Source organism: Passer montanus, unplaced genomic scaffold, assembly GCF_014805655.1.
Source record: "Passer montanus isolate IOZ18808 unplaced genomic scaffold, ASM1480565v1 scaffold41, whole genome shotgun sequence".
Lineage (NCBI taxonomy): Eukaryota > Metazoa > Chordata > Aves > Passeriformes > Passeridae > Passer > Passer montanus.
The window spans coordinates 3,697,186-3,721,583 of NW_024368930.1; the positions used below are offsets into that span (position 1 = coordinate 3,697,186).

The window sequence follows — 24,398 nt, forward strand, 5'->3', positions numbered from 1 at the left end:
AACCGTAAGATCAGAAAACATTTATACACTGGTGTAAATGGGATGAGTGGACCAAATTATTTATTGGAAATTTCAGTGTAATTATTTCCAGAGAGACAGCACAGCCTTGTGGCTTTAAAATTCTGACCCAAAATATTTGCACAGCAGCTTTATCTGACTTCTTACTGATTTAGAGGAAAATAACAATGACATTGAGTAAACAAAACCCCAAACCACACAAAAACCGTAAGATAGAAAACATTTGTACACTGATGTAAATGGGATGAGTGGACCAAATTATTTATTGGAAATTTCAGTGTAATTATTTCCAGAGAGACAGCACAGCCTTGTGGCTTTAAAATTCTGACCCAAAATATTTGCACAGCAGCTTTATCTGACTTCTTACTGATTTAGAGGAAAATAACAATGACATTGAGTAAAAAACCCAACAGACAGCGTCTGGTTTTCTTGACTTGTTTAATAGAATTATTTGCAACAATTCCAACACAAGTGTTGAGAGTGTTCTCAGAAAATCCTACTGAAGTTTAACACCACAGACTAACAGGACTGAGATCAAACCAGGTGGTTTGGTCCCTAAATAATTCCTGGCTTGTATTCTGGATCAGACCCAAAACATAGATTCAAAGTGAAATTCAAAGTGATTTCTCTGAAAGTCAGTTAAGTAATCTGTAAAAATTGTTAATGACTTATGTAAAAGTAGCATCTGCTAAAAATAAAATGGCACATTACATTTTAGCAGACTCAGTAAAATAATTCCAAATCTCACAGGTGAGTGGGTCAGTCTTGTCCACACAGATTTTAATATTATTAAGGAAAATATGCTTTCATTACAGTAGTGTCCTTGAGTGAGACCAAAAAAAAAGTTACCAAATTTTCCATTACAAAAGTGTTTATATTCACCTCAAATTTCAGGAAGGAATCTGAAAAATCACTTCAGAATTCTGCCTTTGATTGAAACAAGGTCTGCAGTCCCCTGCGAACGTTACACAGCTCCTCTTCTTGCTGTACAAAAAAAAATTCATTTATCACTTTTATCACATTTGTCACATGCTTTTGAAAAAAAGCAGATTTTATTTTATGTATTGCAATCCTGGTGCACTGTACATGCTGCTTAGTCTATCAAAGAGGATACTTTCCATCATTAAGACAGAACTAAACGAGTCCATTCACATCTCCCCGTGGCTCCCATCCCTCAGGTAAGGTTTTAAATACAGTAAGTCAGTGACATTTGCATTCTGACTAATTTTTATTTTTGACAGGGCACTAGAAATCAAAACGTTAGTAATTTAGTGTTCAACCTGCAAAATAAATAAAAATGAGGACAAGATAAATTTATTTACCATTTCTTTTAGAAATTTCTCTTGGAGTCCTTTTATGTCTTCTTTCAACAGATGCATCTGCAAAAAGACACTGAATGCATCTCCTCTGCTCACACTACCACCACATTTTCAACAATGACATCCCTAAACGTGACATAACCAAGAGATACAGATGCACCTGCCTATGGAAAAGGATGTTTTAAATTTTTTATTTCTTGGATGAGTAACACCAGAAAACAAAGTCACAGAATCCAAGGTAAGTCCTGATAACTGCACACACTTTGCAATGGGTGAAATCTAGGCATAAACACTGAATATTGTAAAATTAAGGGACATTTTACGGCAAAAGCTAAAAAAACTATTATAGACCATTAATATAACGCTGAGGATAAAATCTTCAGGAAAAAAGTCAATATCTCTATCTGTGGGCACAATTGAGGAATTATTAAAATGAGCAAGAAATTCACTATACCTCTGAAGTAAAAACATTTTCTTCACAGCCAACAGAATGGTAGATATTCTTTTCAAATGAAGTTTTAAGAATCTGAATTCTAAAGAAATAAAGGCAGTTCAAACAGCTTTGCTACATAAGAACTTCCTACAAAGAGCACAAAGACATCCCATTGTTGGGAGTCTATTTGCATTTAAAGCACGGATAAATATCCCCATCATTGTTACTGCTGGAACAGTCCCTCGGCTATGTGGAGAAGTTTAACTGGAGAATAATGACATGAACATTTTAATCTCATTTTCTCATCAACCTTCTCTCTTTTACAGAAGAAGTTGCAGAGAGAAGTTGTGCTGATCTCCCTCCAGTGAGCAGAACACAAATCTCATCCCAGGATTAGTGAACCCTACTGACCTCTGCTGCTCATTTTTCATGAACGTACTAAAAGTGTGGGAATGCTTTTTCCAAAAGGTCTGGAAAGAAAAATATTAAGAGATATTAATCAATGGGAACTGATTTTCCAAACTAAAAGTCATTAATTTCTAATGGGAGCAAAATGACAGCCACAGACTGAGCACAGAAGGGGCAGGAGTTACACAGCCCCTCAGGAGCTGGAAAAACCCAGCCCATTAAAGCACTTGTAGGAGTTTATTGAAGGAGGAAAAACCTACAGGAGTTCATACAGTGGATACATGTAGGAAAACACAGAGTGACCTGCAGATTTTAAGAGAACCCTGACATCCCAAATGCATCATCTGAAATTTGACCCAACTAGAAGTAAAAATGTACAGGTTTTGAAAATCAAAATTAATGATATTAAATTAAAGATGATGTGAATGATCTACAGATTCCAAAGAATTCCCTTTTGCCCATGATCAAACAACTAAAATACAAACCGAGAATTCTTTTTCCATGATTTTCAGGGACTGAGAATCCTTTTCAAACTTCTCAAGCTCCTCAGTGAGAGTAAAATGAAATTTGTCCAGCTGCCTGATCCTACCAAAACAAACCAGGTTACTTGCAGAAGGTATTCACTGCATTTTAAGGGTATTATAACAGAAATCTGCCATTACTGACCTGCATTCATGGAGCTGGCAACTCATTGTGGCCAAGTGCTGATGGGCAGCTCTCAGTGTTTGCTTATTAAAATTATCCATTTTCCGGGAGCGGTTCTAAGAGGATGTTTTAACATGAAATTCAGATTATTTGCACTTTAGAAAAACCAAACCCAAACCCTGTAATATGCTCAGTACTGTAACTGCTCAGTATCACAGCAAACCCCTTTAGAAAATGTAATGGTGTGGTGCAAGCCAAGCTGTCACCCATGTGCTCATGTACTCCCCCCCAAGTGATGCACACAGAGGGTCTTGCCTCCATTTTCTTGGTAAATTCTTTCTGGAGCTGCTGACAAATGCTGATGGTTGAGCAATCAGGCTTCCAGAACTCCCCATCCAAACCAGACAGGTCATTTACAGATTGAGTGGAGGCACTTTCAGACACTGAAGAGAACAAAAGAATGTCAAATTCAGTATTATAAAGTCCCCAGTCTGAAGTTAGCACAGGGCCTAGGACAGCTTTTGTTCTATATAAATTAATGTCACCAATTAGATTAGAAACCAATTTCTATTTGCATATCAATTTTCTGACTTTTTATATGGATCCAGTCTCTAAATATCTAGCATTTTTATTCTTTGCTTTAACACCTAAAATGCCTTTTTAGGGATATTCTATTTCCTTGTTAAAACTTGAATTTGTCACTTTATTTTAGAACTATGCACTGTCAGTCCATGACCAACCTCTGCAAGCAGCAGCATCATCTCTTTTAAATAATTTTTTGGGCTGTAAACTTATTCTTCTCCTTCCTTTCTTCTCCTCCTCTTTGCTTGTTTCTGCCTCATCAGAGCTGCCTTCTGTGGCACTGTGGTAAGTTCGTTTGAGGAATGCTGGCACACTTGGTCCTTCAATAAACATGGAAACAATGCTGAATTTTAGCATTATTTAGAACAATGAGATGAGAGGATGAACAACATTTTATTGACAGATTGGATGCAAACTCTAGGAGGATGTATCTTGGTTTTAAAACATGAGAATTATATAGAAATTAATAACCATTACATTTACAGAGGGCATGTTCAACTGAGCTCTGACTGAGGAGCAAGTCTGGGATTTTTTCTGGTAAAACCATTATCCCCATTTTTTTCCCAGTATCAGTAGGAATGTCTCTAACTTTTTATCTGGAGCATAACTAACTCTTTACTAAAGCTGCATTTTGGAGCCTGATTTTCATTTTTTTGGGGATAATTAAAACAGCAAAGAAAATGAGAAAAGGAGTAAAAAATGGAATAATACTGAAAATATATAAAATATAAGAAGATTAAAAAGCTGTGACCATATTATTATGCAAATAAAACATTTTTCTTAACCTTATGGAGACACACAGGAAGTCTTTTGCTTCAAATTAAAATGTCTGTACCTGACTCATTCATGGGGGAATAAGGTTCTCTAATCCAAGACTGTACTCTACTCCTGCTGGAAGCAGCCAGTGGGGATGGTGCTACACAGTCCTAAAAGAAAAGATTCATTTATTAGCTTAAAAATTAAATTGCTTTGAGAAGTGTCTGTCAGAGACTCACATTTATGTTGTGAAAAATAATTCATTTTTTATTGGAAGTCACTAAGAAAATATTTACTCCGTTATTTTTTTAAAGTATGAATTGCAACTGATCTTGTTGGGATATAATTCTTTCACTGTATCCAGATGATAAAGAATTATCTAGTTTAACCCCAATATTTAAAAATTAACTATTAGCAGGTCCCAAGATCTGTGTTAAATACTGAGATGCATTTCCCTTAAAGCCCAGCACCTGGAAAGGAGATAAGAGAGAAGCCAAGCTGCAGCTCTCTTCTGGAGAGCAAGGAATGCACTAACTCACCTCTTTACTTTTAGTCGGAGGTTTGGTGGGATCCTGGAGTTTGCCTTTAGCACAAATGTCTGAAAAGCAAGACTGGGGACTTGAATCCTCGTTGTTATTCCCTGTTTCCAGCACAGCTCCCTTTGCATGTTTTCCACTGTCAGCTTTATACGCTGTTAAGCTGAGCTACACATTAAAAAAAAAAAAATCATTAATGAAAGGAGGTGTCCCTTAAACCTCACCACCTGTAAACTGATAAAGCAAAAAGCTGCAGGTCCCTTTATATGCTGTTAAGCTGAGCTACACATTAAAATAAAAAAAAAAATCATTAATGAAAGGAGGTGTCCTTTAAACCTCACTTGTAAACTGATAAAGCAAAAAGCTGCAGGTCTCTTCTGAAGAGCAAAGAACTCAGGCACATACCTCTTCCTTATTTTGGGGGATAGGTTTAGTGATATCCTGAAGCTTTCCTTTAACAGAAAATGTGTCTGAAATGCAACGTTGGAAACTTGAATCTTCATTATCATTACAGGTTTCTGCTGCAGCTCCCTTGGAGTTTTTGCCACTGACAGTTTTATATGCAGTTAAGCTGAGCTGCACATGAACAAAAAACCCCAAACATTATTGAGAGGAGAAGCAAAAAGCAGTTGGCAGCCAAATGAACAATTTCAGTTCAAACAACTCTAGAGAAAGGTTAATGCTCTTACCAAAGATGCTTCAGTTAAAACTGGTGAGAAGCTTTTCCTCCCAAATGTCAACTTTGTAACTGCTGTCTCAGGGGACTCAGTTACACCCAGACTTTGCATAGTCTTGTTTTGTGGACAGAAATTACTGGGAGAGGTTCCTTTCTCAGAGTTCAGCATTTCCCTGTCCTCTGGTGATGACTCCTGCAGACCAAGCGACCTCTCACTGGAGCTGGGCTCTGGACTGGCATCTCCTGACACTCTCTCAGCACCTGGGGAACAGTTCCTGCACTGTCAGCACCAGCACTGGGACCTACACAAGGGCAGCCAAAGCCCCACACTGCTCCCTGCTCCAGCCCTGGCAATTCCCAAGTCTCAGATGTGTGGAATTTGGCACAGCCTTGCCACCCTTGCCCTTTCTCCCCTGGCAGTTTCAGCAGTGTCAGATCTGTTCTAGCACTGACATAATGTGTTTCTGTATTACCCCGATGTCAAATACCTGCACCAACCTACAGAAGTGTTAGTGACATATTAATACAACTCCTTCAATTATGTGGAACAACTGGAATTATGGGATATCTCATTTTAAAAGCATGAAATAAATGTTAAATTCTACTGCTGTGATAACCCTCAATTAACCCCCACCTCTTGTTTCAGTACTGCTAGAAATTAAAAGTGAAAACACCTACATCTCATTGTCTCAAGGGAGGCAGGGCTCTCAGCTGAAGGCATTTCCAGCTCCTCCTGCTCTGCAGAATTCCTGGATGCAGCCAGTGCTTTCTGCACATAGCTGTCCAGCCTCTTTGGCTCCACAGGTACAGCCTGCAGTACCTTTGGCTGCTTGTAATCCTTGTTTGGCCCATTCACGTGTTTCTATCAAAATACCAAAGTTACATAAACATCTTTGTAACCACAGTGTCCATAAAAGCTGACAAAGAGAGATAGGATTGATTATCTATATACCGTTGATCAAGCAGAAGGAGCATCAACAGAAGTACTTAAATCAATAAGCAGATCAGGTTTTCCAATATTAATAAACACTGAATTTCTTTAACTCAATACAAATTTCTATTCTTATGAACTACTTAACTGCTGGAGGCAATCACTGTTTCAGGATTTAATGAATAAAGTTTATAAACATTTTCATATATATTGACATGTTATGCTAAAACAATGAAAATGTTTCAGCAACCAGTGTTCCTTTACTAAAAATCCATTTGGATATTCAGCAAATGTATTGACACAACATTACATCAACTCAACAGATTTGGCTCACTAAACCCTCCCATTTAAAGACATTTTCAAAATATTGTCACATTTTCAAAATACAGCACACAGTAGTTCTCTGCTGCAGAATAAATCTCATAAATGGAAACAAAAATCTATTATGACTAAGAAGATTATTGAGGACTGATTTTCTTAGCAGATCAATATTCACCATTAAAAAAGGGGAATTATTAAAAAAAAATAAATTAACTTTAATTTGCTTCTGTTGGGCACTTAAAATTCAGGAGTACCAAGTACAAAGCAGAGCAGAATTTGCTTTGCAAAACATGGCAGGAATGGATTTTTAAAAATCCAGTGGAACTGCCCACCTGTATTTTGGATTTCTCCTCCTTGGAGGTGCATGCTGGAATGCTTTCTTCACTCTCAGACTCAGAACTGGAAGGCTCTTTATAATTTTTTGTTGCTGCTGCTCTTCGAGGGAGTTTTTGCCTGGTGGATTTTACCATCATTTCATCCATTTTTGAGTTCTGGGGTTTACATTTGTTTATCTTTGGAAGAATAAAACCATCTTCAGTTAACAAGAATGATTAATACATACATGAGATAAAATGGCAGATAACTGGGTTTAATTACTTGAAACTAAAAAGTTTAAAAAGCTTTTTACCAAAGCTCAGAGAATCCAACCATCAGTCTACGAAAACAGCACCCAATGCAGAAAATCATTCTAACTCACTCCTGACTGAAAAACCAGCTAAATATTGCATGAAAAGAATACAGTATTTGGAAAGAATAAACTGTATTTAACAAATGATCTGGGAGAAGTATCACATATTTATGAAAAATTATTTTAAAACAGTTTCTGGGGGGAACAAAGAGATTTTTAATCCACATTAAAATTCTAGTTACAAATTTATGTTTACCGTTTTCTTATTTGTATTTTTGCCTTTAGCTTTTTCCATCTGGCAAGCAGGTTTCAAGGATTTTTTTGCTGCTACAATATAAAAAGGTTGAAAAATCAGGAAAATATTCAAATGTTTGACATTAGTTTCAGCTGTAAAATAACAGAATCACTTTCATGCCCACAAATTGATTGATTCAGTAACTGCTTTCAGCCCATTATTTTGAAAAAGACATTTTTTAATTGTCAAGAACTTATACCTGTCCCATCCTTCCACAGTTTTCCACATTAAAATACAGAATTTATGTAAATTGATCTCTATAAATTATTAGAACTAACTTGAAAATTCTTTATGCTTGGAAACATGACAACAAAAATATATGACATTTGCAACACAGCACATGCCATGCTGTGCACTTCATATCTATGGACAAATTACTGCAACATTCTTCAGAAATATGAAAAAAAGTTCTTACTTTTGTCTGTGCTCATTGGTTTCCCTGATTTTTTACTTCTACTGTAATCAATTATCTGGGCTTTAGGTTTCCTCTTGGATTCCTGCAGCCAGCTAATCTCTGTCTTGCTGTCATCCCCTCTGTTTTCTGTGTCTGAGTCACTGAAGAGATGCTTCTTGTCTCGATTGTTTCTAGTCTACAAAACCCAAAAAAGTTCCTAAGTTATTAATTTTTACACATAGCCCACTTACATAACTGGAATTGAAAGGCAGGAGGACAAGCTGTGCTGATCCATAAAAATCTGAGCCTTACCTTTTTTCCTCCCTTCCCTTCTGTGCTGGGTTTATTGATGGTTGTGCTCCTTAATTAGAGAAATAAAACCCATCTTTAAACAATACATTTAAAAATAGTTGTTCTAAAGCTTTCTACTATTCCTATGATATCTGGATTGAGGATTCAAACAAAGGTACCTACTTTTGCTTCCACATGATTTTGGGATTACCTGTTCACCTTAAACCCTAAAGGCTGTGTTTGTTTCCCAATTATCAGTAGGAGCACACAGCAAAAACAAAGCCCTTTCCAGGAGGATCATTAACCAAAAACCATCCCCCTCTTTTCAGCAGTTTCTCTCCCTGTAGTATTCCATGAGGAGAACTATTTCCTTCATGGAACACATCCCTTCCTTTTTATCACCTTCCCAAAGGACCATCAAGGAACAGCCTAGAAGAACACAGCAGAGTTTATTGCTTAAAAACACCAACAGAGCCAAGACATTCTGGTCATGCAGCATTCCCTGGAATATTGTGACTGCCTGCTGGAGAGTGCAGGCTGTGCTAGGATAATCAGCAATCCAAACAGAACATCCTACCCTTTTTTGTCTGGCTCTGTATGAACACTCAGTTCAGTCACACGCAATTCTTGGATCTAAAAATGCAAATAGAGAAGAAACAAAGGAAGATTTTCTGTGGTTATAGAATCTGTACAAAATTAAACAGGCTACCAGCCAGTAACTGCTAAGGAGTTTTTTTTCCTTAGTTATTACACTCAGTAATTAAGGGTCATTAATTTCTATCTTACAATTTATTTAATAGAGCTGACAGTTAAAACCAACAGCAACTGACTGAAGCTTTCAGGATGTCAAAGCAATAAAAGAGCTCCCACCCACCTGCTTCACAACCTTCCCCAATTCACTCCTCTGAGCCACAAGAAGCAAAACTATCTTTTATCATCTTTCTTTATCATCATCTTTTACTTTCTTTTTGCTCAAACATCTGCACAAAGATGTCTTTAAAATGGGGATTAGAAAGATGCCAGTAATGTTTTCAGGATAATTTAAAATAAAGATACTCCTAACACACTGTTTAATTCTTAATTCAGGAAAAACATAATCATAGCCTGAAGTGGCCAGAATCTTAAGAGAGAGTACATTGTTCAATATTTGAGAATGCTGGAGGTATTTACAAGGCAAACTTTCTCCTCCACTTAGTTCACTGAGATAATTTGAATTTTCAGATCTTAGTTATACTTTCAGTAAAACATTTGACTGATTTCCTTTCTATTCTATTCATAACATATAAATTTCATTATTTCTTACTCCAAGCTTGATTGTAGGCTCATCAAACCCACTGATGTTAAAGTTGTAGACATCATCCCTGCCAAACAGAGAGAGATCAATTTTATGACTGAATTAATGAAAATTTGACACTTAGGTGTGCGTAATCATAAATTGTGTTTGAAAATGTAACTACTTACAAAATGTGACCAGCAGTAATATTAAGAAAGGAAGCAGTTTTTAGGGTCCTGTCCTGAACTTCTTCCTATCCATAAATGAAAAGTTAGCTCCTCTGTCAAATCTGGACTGTGCATTCATAGACACTGTCATCTCAAAAAGCAACCTCTTCATCATGAAGATAATCAGGCTGATTACCAACAGTTCAATATGGCAAAACATATCTGCAGTCAATGCATAATTAACATCTACAGATACTTAATATCCTATGGTATTTATGAACTTTCCCTTTACACCTATTGACTTCCACTTCCAGTATTTACATATTAAAAACAATTCCAACAAAAGCACTGATGTGTTACCTTGGAGATCCAGGATTTATTTAAATGTGTCCTAAAAATAAAGATACATTTAGTTAAATGCTAATTAGAATAGTGCCTATATAAAAAAATCTCATCAAACCCAGTAAATTTACTCATGCATTTAAATACAACATCAATTAAAAGATGGATTAAAAGAGCCCAGCCCCTTTCATTTATCAGCATTCATGGGCACATCACAGAGACAGCCAGAGGCACACAAAAACTCAGCACAAAGGGAAGTAGTTCACATTGTACCTGTTAAAGCCCAGGGAATCTCTTGCTTTGCTCCTCTCGTCACTCTTGTCTCTGTATCTGTCACTGATTTTACTGATCAGCGATTTGGCTGCATCTGCCATTTCTTTAGACTTTGGTTTCTATAAAAACAGTTTAAAACTCAACATCCAACAGAAGAACAAAGCTACAAATAGAACTTCATGTTCCTAAACACCCCCTAAACTTCATTAAATGTCTCCTAATGGATTAAATTACATTCATTTGAAAACCATTTTCCCTTGCATGACAGTAAACCCACCAGTTCTGAAACACTGAAAACTGGACAATTCTCTTAAATGCTAGTGGAAGAAACAAAGGTAAGAAATTCTTACTGTCTTTGACTGTTTTGGGTTTGCAGTCTCTTTTCTGAGGAGAACATCAGGGTCCTCTTGTGCAAGGTCAGAATGTAAAGATGTGTCAGACACTCTGGCTGAAAGAAATGTTTTAAACCATGGTTCAGTAGCAGTTTCAGTATTTTTCTTTTCTGTATTTAACAGTTTCTGTTCCAAACAATCAACACTCTGACTCTCCACTGAGGATGGTATCAATTTAATTTTCCTGGTTCTGTTTTTTTCATTTGTTTATCTGGAGAGGTTCTTCAAAAAGCTGAATAAATGCTTTTTGTTTCACAGCTCTTTTACTACCAATAGCAATAAAGGGAAAAACAATCATCACTGCAAGTTAATTTCTCTGAATCTATTTTTGAGAGTAACAGTTGACCAAGTGTGACCATCACCTGGATGGGATGCACGTGCCAGTGATAAATTTGCCTTTTGCTTGTCCCCAGTTGTTATATTCTTCTCAGGAAGAGGGAATGTTCTTTTTTTCCATGTTTCAGTTTTATCAAAAGAAGTCTCCAAAAGACCAGGCAGCCTAAGAAAGACAACACCATCCTACTGTCAGAAATTGAGTCTCAATTATAATAAAAGTGCATCATAAAATATGAAAATTATTTTATCTGAGAGATATCAAAGCATTTTACACTACAACAAAATATAAATTCTGGTAATGCTTGAAAATTCTCCCTTGAAAGTGAGTGACAACAATGACTTGGAATTCTCTCCCAGTACTTACAAAGGTTTGGTGCTTCTCCCAACTGGCTGAGAATCAGGAACAATATCTAACACTTCATCTAAATGAGACATTAATTTGGTGTCAATTATTATGGCAAAAGAAAAAATTAAAATATTTTTATAAATAAGGACTACCAATGCCAATGCTTGTAAAATTACTTGCCTAAAGTTTGCTTTTCTGTGGCCTCTTGTACAATTTTTATGACTTCTTCAGAATGCATTTGCTACAGGGAATGACACCCAAAAGGAAATATTAGTGCAGGACCATAAGCAGTACAACCTCATAAACTTGTGCTTTCTCTAATAAAACATGACTTTCTTGCTCTCATTTCTTGGAAGTGCTGTTCCAGTACCTTCCCATGTATTTCTGCCTCATTCCTGGTATCTGACCTGATCTGGTCTGTTTCACAGAATTCATTGTCTCTTGTGCATCTCTGCTCACTCTAAAAAGCACAGTAAGTACCACGGCCACTTACAGCCCATAATGCTCTAAACAAACATTCTGTACATGAAAGCCTTTTCCAAAGCATGGCTGTATCAAAAAATGTTTCAGAGCCCCATAGTCCGGGGCTTGATCTGCATCTGAGCAAGGCAGACATTTACAACATGTAGGAATTTTTTATAGTAGTGAATGCCTGATCAAAAATGCACTAAAAAAAGCAATGCTTTAAATGCTGCAAGCTGAAGAACTGAACATTTCACAAGCACAGCTGAGTGTATTCTGTGGTTTATGACTATTTCACTACTGCACAATCAATTAGAAATTATTGCATGTACCTTTCTCCTATTACACACAAAGGAAGAACTGAGGTTCCAGAAATAGGACGTTAATTCTGGGCTCAGGACTGATGAGTGAATGCAAATTGGGCCTAATTTTGTTAGAGTTCAGTCTGACTTCAAACATGTTAAACCTGAATTTCAGAGGGCAAGAAAATATAATGCAATGAAGTAAAACATACTATTTCCTAAAAGTGCCTTGCTTCCTGTAAAACTCAGGCTCTTTAAAATATGAATTAGGAACAAATTAGAATAGAAATGAATTATTCTAAGAAAATGCTATTCTTAGAATAGAAATGAATTATTCTAAGTTATTCTAAGAAAAAGACTTAGCTACAGAGGACATGCATACTCCAGGAGGTTCCTGATAGAAATTCTTTGTTCTGCTCTCATTTATTGTATCATTGTCAGACCTCTTAGTAGAGCTGGTCATTTCCAAAGGCAATTTACATCTCCCTTTAAAAGGAGTGGCTGAAATAAAACAGATGTGTTAGAATTGCATCAGTTCTCTCATTACAAAAGGAAGAGTTTTGCCCACTATCACAGATTTATTCCACAAACTCCAACAAAAGCTGGGTAGTTTTGATACCAGCCCCTTCTGGACTTTTAATAATTCCATTTATTCCAACACTGTTATGTGGAGATTAAGAGCTCACTGATTATGGATGTCTGGAGGCAGAAGCAAAGCTTGTTACAGGCTGGCTTTGGCAGAAAATAGCTGGTTTCTATTTTAAGATTTCACTGTAATATATTTTTACTGAGTTCTCAGCTGCCTGACAGGAGGAGTGCCAGGTGACCCTGAGCTGTTGGGAAGGCTGTGCAGCCCCTGTCCCACACCCTGTATATGGACCAGGAGCAAGTGCCCCTGAAGCATTTCAAGTTTTAAGCATCTGCTCAGGAGATTTTATCATTTCTCCTTTTCATTTCCAGCCCTGCCAAGGATCACAGTTCATGCCTGAGTTTTAAACACCATTTACAGTATATTTTTACCCTGAAAGCACTTGCAAACTTACACGTGCTGACAAAAAATGAGCTCCTTGTGGACACACTTGCAGGTCCAGGAACAAGCACAGATGCTTCAGACACTTTCCTTTTACGGGATGGAGTTATCTTGAGGAACAGAAAGAACTTGGCCATAATACACTGACTTAAGGATGACAGCACAAGAATTCAGAAAATTTATTGCCAAGAGTCTCTTGTCCATTATTGGAGTGTCAATTGCTGCTGCTGCAGGCATCAAGGTAATGTGATTTTATGCAGTTATATTTCAACAGAATATTTTTAACTGAGATTCATGATTTTTGTTTTCTAAATTAATTCAATGAAGCATGAGCAAATCCTGCCTCTTATTCACCAAGGGATTCCCTGGAGATTCTGCAAAGCTACAAACGAAGGAGAAATATGTTTATGGACACCCACTACTGCACCATGAAGACACAGGAACTGTTTCAGTTTTCAGCACCTCCCTTGCAGTCCCTGAGGACTTGACTTCACCATACTGGGACATCTGAGCATATCCTCAAAAACTTCTCTTTAATGAGAATTCTCAGAGCATCATGGTCTAAAGATCATTAACAATTCCTTTTTATTTATGTCACGTTACTGTAGTGTCAAAATACTAACAATTTTTTTAGCAAAAGGATTTTTCTAGCTTTAGAAAACAAGAAAAACAATCAAACTCTTATTACAGTACTAACTATATTCCAACTGTCAAATAAGAAGGGGTTTAGACTATTAAATACTACAAATATTTAAACTGACATGCATTTTCTCCCTATTCCTCTTTTTTTGACAACCCTACTTACCTTGGAGGAATCACCTCTGAGTTTTTCTTGACTGTTACTTTTACTCTCAGCCCTCACACTTGCAGGAGACTGCTGAATTTTGTATTTACTGAGTTTCTCCTTCTCCTCTCCAGATTTTTCTTTGAATCCTGGTGACAGCTGACTTTCTGGTACCAGAACCTGTAGAATATTTTAATTTTAATTTCTTTTCATTTGTATACATTATTTGGATTTTATAATGTTTTATTTTTATACCAACACACATAGCAACTTCTTTACCCCAAGTAACACATCCCCCACTGGAGATTCTGATAAACTTCAGAGGTCACAGACCTTTAGTTTGAAAAACTTCCAATTTAATTCCTATTTTTGTCACAAGGATGGGTTTTCAAGTAACAATGCACATAAAAGAACTTGCCCTGTGCATATTTGTCTATTATTTGGATATTCATATCTCCCCTAAAAAAACAATACATGCATACTAGACACCACTTGCCTGGCTTTAGACTTATCTATACTTATTCATATTTTAAAGTCCTTGTTTTTACTGTTTATAAATTATGAATAATCAGATGAATTAAACAAACCCAAGAAAGCATCTCAGCCCACTGAGGTAGAATACCTGTGATCCACTTTCATCAAAGACAATGTGGACAGCTGTTTTGGCTACTGATGCAGACTGCTTCTTGCTGAAATCCTGCAAAGGGAGATGTCAAAATAGACACTTCGCTCTTTTTTGAAATAAGAAACAAAATATTTAAGTGAGAGATCTTAAGTGTCTGAAATCAGATGACAGAGGAAAACAGATTGTACAAATTCACAGCAGATTCATCCCTCATGAGTTCCTCATCAGAGGTCAGGACAAAGCAGTTTGTTAGAAGCAGAAAGGAGGAAGGTATGGCTTGCTAAAAATGTTTTACTAAATGAGTAAATTCATGAGTGTTAATTCCACTGCAAAACAAGACAGCCCATGAATAATTTCTGAAAGTATTTGTAAGCAACCAGGTTGCATTTCTGGAAAATTAAATATGCACAACATATGTGTGGTGTTCTCTTTGCAGCCTGGAAATTTTTGTTGCAATTCATTTTCAATCTTGGTATGAAAGATCCAATTCAGGTGATTGAGTCCAGCACAGCTGAGCCCAGCACCAACCCCTGTCCCCAAGTGCCACTCCTCAGGGGTCTCAAATGCCCCCAGTGCTGGGGACTCCACCACTGCTCTGGCAGCCTGGGCCAGGGCTTGACAGCCCTTCCAGTGGAAAGATTTTCCTAAAATCCAACTAAAGCCTCCCTTGGTGCAACTTGAGGCCATTTCCTTTTGTCCTCATCAAGCATCTGTCCCAAAGCTTAGCATATGAGGAGTTCTGTAGCAGTGACGTTAATGAGAAACTCTTGGTATGGAGAGATTCCAAGAATCACAGCTGGAACATTTAAATGGCAATGAGACATTGAGTTTGAATCAATTTAAAACTATTCAAAAAGGTGTTTCAATCTTACCTTGCATTTATGAAATCCATAAATCTTTATGATCACATCTTTGATTTCCAAGATGGAATCAAAACATAAAAGAAATTTCTCTCCTTCAAGATTGCCCACACTCATTGGGCTTTTTAGATCTATTGTTAATAATTTCTTTGAATCTTTTTCTGGACAAAAACAAAATTTGAAAAGCAGTTTCATTTCAATTTAACAGCATCTCATATAATCTTTGTCAACACATGACACATTCTTCAGTTCAGGTACTAAGATTAATTTTTATTTAATTCCCTCTAATCTACAATAATTTTATTAGTAACACAATTGAAAATTTCATATTTTAGAAATACTTATTCTCTATATTATTGCACAGAGTTTTCTTTGAAGGTTATTTACTACAGCTGCAGACACATTACAGGTATTTATTGTTCTAACAAGTGTAAAAGGAATATTGTTACCTGTCATTGTTTTATGCCTTATTTTGTATTGAAATAACTCTAAGACACAATTATTAAATTATTCTCCGAAAATCACACCAGCATGCCCAAAGTGCAGATGTGACTGCAGTGCAATTTTGTCCCTGATAAAAACAGTTCCTACAATATTTTAAGTGAGAATTCTGCTTTGCTAGAATTAAGTCAGTACTTTAAGATTAATCAATTTGAAATTATATTGAAAATCTGAGTTAGAATATAACAAAAGGTCCCATTTTTGAGTCCAAATACCTTCCAGGCTGTACGTGTTGACATCTTCTTCTTGTATAATGACTGTTTCCCACTGCTGATCCTTATATGAAAAAGACATTATGAAAAATAGACAAATATTATATTCCAATTAAAAGAAATCCAGTGATCAAAGTCATTCAGTGACAAATTTCCAACTTTTTAAACCTCTGTTACACAGATTGACAGGAACTTGTCCTTCACTGTTGCTCACTGTGCACATGTTAAACTATTCCCAACAGCATTAGGAGTCATTACTGTGAAATTATTTGATCCAAATATCAACAAATATGGATTTTTTTAGCCCCATCAACACTGGGATGCACATGTAAGTTATGATCCTTGTATGAAAAAGACATTATGAAAGATAGACAAGTATATTCCAATTAAAAGAAATCCAGTGATCAAAGTCATTCAGTGACAAATTTCCAACTTTTTAAACCTCTGTTACACAGATTGACAGGAACTTGTCCTTCACTGTTGCTCACTGTGCACATGTTAAACTATTCCCAACAGCATTAGGAGTCATTACTGTGAAATTATTTGATCCAAATATCAACAAATCTGGATTTTTTTAGCCCCATCAACACTGGGATGCACATGTAAGTTCAACATGTTGAACACGGGGAAATAAATTCTGACACACTCCAAGGAATGTGGATTTGCTGCCTCAGGAGAACCCAGTGGAGACAAAACTCAGCTTACTGCATCCTCTGCTGCCACATAGAAGGAAATACTTCTGCTGCCAAGGTTGAAATCAATCCAGAACTCTTCCAGGTTTTCATCGAATGGTATCTGGAGCTAAAACAAAAAGAATAAGATAAAACAGTAAGAGCAGAGCACAGATTACTACCAGCTCAGAAGGCTCATGTTGATCTGAACCCAACAAACTTTGAGTCCATGCCTATTTGTATACCTCTGAAAAAAGTTAATTTTCTTATTTTTATCTCTATTTTTTCTTAACTAGAAGGCAGAAAACCTTACCTCACACTCATCAAGAGCTGCTGATAAACATGGGAATGTAAAAACCCTGTAAGAAAAGGATATTTTTTCAAGTATTCTATAATGCTGTAAATAAATGTTGCAGATCTGAACATAGCAAATGGATTGTGTTTTCACAAACTTTAGAGACTCAGAGATCCCAGCAATGAAAGTGATTTTTATCCCAAGGAGGTAACATGAAATTTAATCACAACATAAAATCCTAAAAAAGAAAATATATTACATAAAAAAATCAGTTTTACCTTCTTTTGTCTCCAAGCATGCCATTCACCTGGTTAAGAAATTTTCTGCAATCCTATTAAAACATCATAGAAATTTCTTAAAGAATTGTAAGATGGAAATTTCCCTCCCTGGAAATATTCCTCATGTGACTTACTGTCTCAAACTCTGAATCTTTAATTCCTCTAAATGCAGTGGACACAAACTCCATGGGAAACCACTGGGAGGCCAGAAGTCTCCTTTGCTTCTCTGACACCATTCTGCACAGAGCTTCTGTGATGGCCACTTGTGTGTCATAGTCTGCAGCACAACACAATTCACAGCAGGAGCAGATTTAAACAACTGCTGAGGTGGAAAATGTTAGCAGGAAACTGGGGTAAGCAGTGCTGAGCATAATCTAGATCCACACATGCAACCCATAAAGGACAACTAGAAAAAGAAGTATGGGAATAACAATGACTAAAGAAGTTATTTTTCAAAATGAAACCAACCAAACTTTCCAGGACTGCCAGAGTCACACCAGGTGTTTAAACAAGAGAAGTTTTCAAGTTTCATCTCTCTGAGCTGGGAAATTGCTGGATACCAAAATGATCCCTGAGGGAAGTTACAGCAGTACTGCCCATGGCCACAGCTCCCAGCCTCAAAGATTGACTTGTTTACCATTTTTCCTATTTGAAAAATTTCATTCTAGAAAACCAAAAACTTCAGTGAGCTTTCCATACACAGAACAGACAGAAACATTCCAGGTTGCAGACTGTTTTCATGCAGCATTTATATTTTTCAGATACCTCTAACCATAATATTCTGCAGCTTCCAAATGCCTTCTCTGGTTCCTTAATGGGTCTGCAGCTAATTTTTAAGAAGCTCAATACCAAATTCAGTCCTATGCTCACCTCCAGCATCCAAAATTGTCCTCCCCATTTCACTCCTGCCAAACAAAGGAACATTGCATCAAAATGTGAGAGCAACACAAGGCCCAGAGGAAAGGTTTGTTATACACTTTCAGTGTATGAGACAAACCCCTGATTCCATGGAACTGTAGGACTTCCAAGGGGTAAATACCTCTGGCAGCACTGCTTGGGGACCTGAATCACCTGACAGATACAATTTTGGCTCTATGTGCTTTTCTACAGTGCTGTAAAATGATTTCCAGTGCAAACAGCCCAACCTTCCAGTGACTGATGCAGTGTGCTGAAAGCACATCCTTACAAATACGAGTTTAACAGTTTTATGCCAACTGGGATGGGGAGAAGCCTGATTCAGACTGAGAAAGAGGAAAATTCAGGTTTCTGATGGAGAATAACCCATGAGAATACCTATCCACAGCCACTAACACTCAGAATTCAACAGCAAGTGCAGAAATTAAGTTAAACAGGGACCAATCTGCACAACAGCTTAGTAAAAACCACCTCCCAACTCTGCAAATGATGGAATGATACAAAAATTATACTGAAGATCATTTACATGGCAAGTAACATCTCCTTTGTAGAAAGTATCTTTTTCCTGGCATCTCGAGGGATCTTGTCAAGCAATAAATTCAGTTTTTTTATTACCTAAGAAGAGTGGAAAAAAGGTAATATAAAGTAAGTTTGTTAAACTTTGAGCTGTTCTTATTTTGAGCCCTTGTCATGTATTTTATACCACTGAAGAAAGCAATAGGCTTAAGTAACTGCAAAAGAACAAGAAAAGACAAGTCCTACATGACTTTAAATGGTATTTATCTTACTAAAATAACCTCAATTCCAAGAAATTACTTTAGTTCCAATGGGAACAGGAGTTGTTCAACAGTTGTTTCTTATTTGCAGGTTTAAATACAGAAAATCTTCCAAAGCCAGAATTCTGTCTGCATTTGATTGCTGAACTAAAGTGTACCTTAAATTATCATTAAAAAGCCTGTCCTTTGGGGATGTAGCCTTTACAGAAGACTTTTCTGTAACTTTTCCTTTCTTTAGAAGGAAAATCCCCTGATAACCTGAGGTCACTAAAACAAACAGGAGAAATTTGGAGATCCTGGAAGGAGGGCAAATTTCCTGCAACTGACTAGAGAATTTACAACCAACAACCTTAATCCTATTTCTAGCACGTGTAGAGCTAATTTCTTCCTATGCTTTTATACAGCTTCCTCACCAGAACTTTGATATCACTGTTTTGGAATTTACTCTTAAAAAAACCCCCAACAAACAAACAAAAAGCCCCACAACCACAGGTCAGTGATCTGAAACACCCCAACATATAAACAACAACAAACATTCCCAGAGACACATGATACAATCCTTCTGATGCTACAGCACTACAATATTCTCTTTTTTGTAGCATCTGCACAAAATCTCTTAACACACTAACCAGAAAACTGCTGCTTAGAAAGAAGGATGTTTACCTCCTGCTGAACATAAATATTAATTCTTGCATCAGTAATGAGGGAACATGTTCTCAGAACAAAGTTTTCTAGTATTTGCATTTTACCTAACAAACAGGAAAGAAAGAAATCAAAGAGTTGTCACAAGTGTATCAGGGTGCCCCTCATAAACATTTGGGAAAGGATTAATTTTCATTTAGAAATTAAACACAGCATGTCTGTCTTTTTATAAAGGGTTAGTGATATGTAAAACAGAATAGTTACTTCAATTTACAGTAACCATGCTTTTATTCCTTGCATCACTGTGCAATTCCCCTGGGTAGGAGATTATTAATTTTTTACACATAATTGGTCAGTTCTATAACTCAGCTCCCTGAGACACAACTCAGGTGCTGGCATTTATCTCCCCAGGGCCAAGGAAATGAATCTTTCACTTGGCTCATGACACCATCAGTCTGCAGGGACCTTCCCCCCAGTGCCACGCGGAAAGGTAAGGGCAGGGTGGCATTCACCAGGACAAGGTCAATAAGGAAGGATCACTGGGCTGTGACAGGACCTTAGAAACATTATTCCTTTTTTTTTAGGAAGAAGTTATTCCTATTTTTTAGGAATAACTCAATTCATCTGCCATCTCTGAGACTTATTGTGCTTTTTTATTACTGACAACAGAAAGTTACAAGGAAATCTGTCCACAGAGAAACCCCAAACTAAAGGTGACATCACAGGAATGAGGAATATGATCCTTCGTGTGTTCTGACAGAGACATTTTAAACTCCCATTTCTGCTTTTCAAGCTCACCTTCAGGTCTGCTATCACACACAACCTGCAATAAAAATAACCAAAACAAATAATTTTGATAAAGAAAATATTACAGCATAAAAAAATTATACAACATGGAGCTGAAGGAAGTAATCAAAAAACATTTAAGATTTTGAAATTATTTTGTCCTTAACAACAAATCTAAGAGATTATCCCTACTAACAAGTGTTTTCCCAAAATTATATTTCAGTTAAATTTACTGAAATTATTTCATGAATGACAAAAATTTTTATGAAGAGAAGAAAACAGACCTTATAAACTGGATTAGCATCCCAATAATGGGTGTAATCTAAATTTGATCAAGATGAAATTTTTTTTTGGTCATTGAGCATTTACTGTTACTGGTTTTTTAAACTTTATTTCATGATGCCAGCCATGAACTGAAATTATTATGGATACAGCAAACTGTTTAACCAAAATGATTTATAATCTATTCAGGAGTCATTGTAACTTGAGGAAGATATTAAATAGAAACATATTCAAAGTCCTTTTATTGTTACACTAGTAAGAATTGCTTTGACAAATTTTATTATCAATGTATATTTACCAGCAACATGATGAAGAAATCCTCAGCCAGACTTGTAAGCATTTCATTCTTTTCATTTCCTCTGAGGACCAAAATTCCTTTTAACTTTTCAAACCAATTGACCATGTAAAGGGAAAACAAAGGTACATCTATTTTAATAGCCTGGAACAGGACTGTGGTTTGTATCATACTTCAGTAAAACTGTACAAACTCTACAATGATTAAACAGCAGCATTCACACTCTGCTGAGCAGATGTTAGCCCCAGACTGAAATTCTTCACTCAGGCCAAACAAAATTAGGTGATTTTAAGGACTTTTTAGTCCAAAAATTGGAGATCACTTTGACACCTGCCACCACAGACAAAGGAGCTGAAAATTGATAATGGGTGAATGGAAGTGTGTTCTTTAGTGTGAATACAAGCATAAAGTTATCACCCTGGTTTTGTTTGTTGTTAAATTTTGTTTATTATTTTGGGCCCGTGTCATGTATTTCATACCACTGAAGAAAGCAACAGGCTTCAGTAACTGCAAAACAAGAAAAGATAACGAGTTCTACACGACTTTAAATGGTATTTGTCTTACTAAAACAACCTCAATTTCAATAAATTACATCAGTTTTAATGGGAACAGTAGTTGTTCAACAGTTGTTTCTTATTTGCAGGTGTATTATCATATTATTTATTATTTAATTATTATAAAAGCAGTTGATAAGGCAATTAAATAACTCTCCTCTGATATTGCCATTAATTTTCTCCAGTGAAATCTCTGGTGAAAGCAGAAAGGAAGTGTGTCTGTTGTTCAGTTTTTGCTGAGTTACAAATGATTAATCTGTCTAACATGCAGGTTAAAATAACACCAAAAAAATCAGAATAGCACTAAAATCTATTGAAAGAGCAGGTAGAAAATTACTGCTGTGGGAATTTACAAAAAAAAATTAAATGGCATCAGGAAATTGTATTTCCTGAGTCAAAAGCAATGTAACAAAGCACATGAAAATACATAATCTTGTTTCAATTGCTGTAAGCATATCTAAATTAATTATATACTGCATGATTTTCAAAGCCCTCACTGGGACAGAGCAGCATCCCTTTATAAGGGCTCACATGACACAAAACATTTAAATATGATCAATCTTTGTTGCAGAGTTATGGGAATTTCTTAATTCTGACCCAATCAAGGACCAAATCAAACACTGAGCTGCTCAGCATTGCAGCATTGCTTATGCACTTTATTCATGTTTATAAAGCTATTGAGAAGTTCACAGATGCTTTATGGTTTTACTTATCCTTCCAACAAGACCGTGTTTTATCATTGCTGGGAGCCCATCTTCTCCTGCTATGCTCATTTTTCTCCCACATTTATGAACAGCATTCAGTAAAGTAGAAATGCTTTTGACTTCTTGCTTGTCAAGTGCCTGAAATCAAAATTACAACGTGAGCTTTAGTGTGAAGTCCCACACAAACCTATATTTAATTAACCAGAAGGTGGTTTTATTCTCAAAAGCCACCTTAACTGCAGCTTCAAGGAGAAATTTCATTCATAAAATTTATTTTGGGTTCTTAAATCAACTGCTGGTGTCAATCAAGCCAAATGAAAAAAATCTTTTTCACCCTCTTCCAAAGATGGTGTAGATGATTTGATGCAATGATTACATTACCCAACACAGAAGCTTGTCCAATTTGTTGACAAACTGTTTGCTGCATTTGTGAGAGACATTTTCACATTCTTCTGTGGCCAGAAATTGTTCTAAGGATTGGAAATCCTTTTTTCCTGCAGCTTCATCAATTAACTTTTCAAGCTGTAAGCAATATACCAAAGCAACTATATTACTGTATGCTTAACACTGATATAACACATCTAATTAACACAGATTTGATCCAAGTTTTACACAAACACCTGCTGCACTTGAAGCAAATATTCTGAGTCACAAAATAATTATGTGTAAAACCTCAAGTACAGAGCACCCTATCTAATACATTAATCTTGCAAATACTTATGCACTGAGATTTTAATTTTGCTTTAACTGGTTTTTGTTTCTCCTATTACAACTAAATTCCTGCAGAAGTATTTGTTATATCAATGCCCCTTACTTGGTATATTCAGTATTTTACACTTCTGAGTTACTTTTATCCATTTTGTCCCTTTATTATTTCTAAAATTCTTTCAATTACAACTGGATTTCAACATTGTGATCTTAAGCATCACCTCAGTTGATCACCCTGTGCCAGATTCCTATGATTTATTTTTCATCAGTAGCAATTTCCAGTTCCTCTTGCTTTCCACCCAGCTACTTTGCACTAAGCCACACTACACTGCCACACTAAATACTTTCCTTACAATTAAATACTATTCATTTAAACAATCAATACTCATATCCTGCTCCATCAGCACATACCTGCATCTCACTCCTGGCTGGCATTTTTGCAATTCACCAACTGGGCTGCATAAAAGGGAACAATCATCACACTTTAAAGTGGTTTTGCAAACACATTGGCAATCAGTCAAAACACAAACTCCAAAGACACAAACTCCAAAGTTTGTCAGTGTGTAAGTGCTATATAAAGGCTGTTTAATCAGCTGGGGATACAAGGAAACTTTCTTGCACGGATAAACAATTGTTTAAAGCAAAGGAGAGGAAGGAATGCTCAATTCCATGGCTGGAGGCACAGAGGGGCCTGAGGACCCTCAGGATGTCCCAGAAAGGAGAGGGCACAGAAGGTCAAAACCAGGTTATTCAGGACAGGACAGTCAGCAGCAAAACTGCACACAGGCCTTGCCAGAAAATTAAATAATTTAACACAAATATGATATATGACACAAAAAGACTTCTGGATTATACATACAGTGATGGGCTCCAAAGTGATTGGCACCAGCTAAAAGCAACATCTGGGTAACAGAGGTTTCTGAAAATAGTGTATTAATACTCAAGGGCAGGAAAAATACTAGTTTTGTGGAACATTTAAGAAAAGCAACCAATCTGTACATGCTTTGTATGAATTATTTTAGACCAACCAAACCATGTGATGTCGACAAAGTGCAGCTTTGGTCTCCCTATCCCAGACATTATACAGACAAACAAATAATGATTAAAGACAGGTAATTACTTCTGTAGGGCATGAACTGTGAACACAGCCTAGCTATCCCTGCACTAAATAACAAAGAAATAACAAAGGGTGATTTTTAATTACTTTTTCCACCACAAGAACAACGGGGCTCCTCTGAGGCCCGTGCTGGCAGCTCACAGCTCTCCCGTCTCCGGCCCGCTCAGACAGCCCTGAGGAGGGATCAGAATTCCCCTTTCCCCACAGGAGCCCCCGGGCCGCCCCGGCCGGATCCGG

The 24,398-nt window shown here is 36.6% G+C and overlaps 1 protein-coding gene across 1 annotated transcript; it reads right to left on the bottom strand.

Moving 5' to 3' along the window:
- Window positions 1–482: 482 nt before the first annotated feature.
- On the bottom strand, window positions 483–24,398 carry SYCP2 (synaptonemal complex protein 2). Its single transcript, XM_039719286.1, has 46 exons — window positions 24,249–24,398; window positions 23,456–23,500; window positions 22,718–22,858; window positions 22,346–22,474; window positions 21,082–21,186; window positions 20,514–20,538; window positions 19,737–19,822; window positions 18,824–18,912; window positions 18,253–18,287; window positions 17,517–17,659; window positions 17,383–17,435; window positions 17,123–17,168; window positions 16,844–16,939; window positions 16,142–16,202; window positions 15,438–15,586; window positions 14,563–14,637; window positions 13,962–14,120; window positions 13,170–13,266; window positions 12,509–12,627; window positions 11,543–11,603; window positions 11,381–11,438; window positions 11,043–11,179; window positions 10,639–10,736; window positions 10,289–10,407; window positions 10,034–10,064; window positions 9,695–9,759; window positions 9,537–9,594; window positions 9,108–9,137; window positions 8,811–8,866; window positions 8,255–8,303; window positions 7,964–8,138; window positions 7,510–7,580; window positions 6,958–7,137; window positions 6,052–6,235; window positions 5,387–5,634; window positions 5,103–5,273; window positions 4,701–4,865; window positions 4,241–4,331; window positions 3,564–3,725; window positions 3,139–3,266; window positions 2,845–2,939; window positions 2,664–2,763; window positions 2,182–2,240; window positions 1,792–1,870; window positions 1,341–1,397; window positions 483–1,002 (listed from the first exon to the last, which is right to left on the bottom strand). Exons 2-46 carry the CDS (start codon window positions 23,477–23,479, stop codon window positions 934–936), a joined length of 4,428 nt encoding a protein of 1,475 aa, XP_039575220.1. The 5' UTR covers window positions 23,480–23,500; window positions 24,249–24,398; the 3' UTR covers window positions 483–933.

What these genes read in the sequence shown, in the direction of transcription:
- SYCP2 (XM_039719286.1), bottom strand. Translation starts at nt 23,479, where the DNA reads ATGCCAGCCAGGAGTGAGATGCAG. An exon ending in ACAGAGCCAGACAAAAAAGG is followed by an intron (nt 8,304 to 8,810) that starts GTAGGATGTTCT and finishes TCTCTAATTAAG; the next exon opens with GAGCACAACCATCAATAAAC. An exon ending in TGCCAGCTCCATGAATGCAG is followed by an intron (nt 2,764 to 2,844) that starts GTCAGTAATGGC and finishes TTGTTTTGGTAG; the next exon opens with GATCAGGCAGCTGGACAAAT.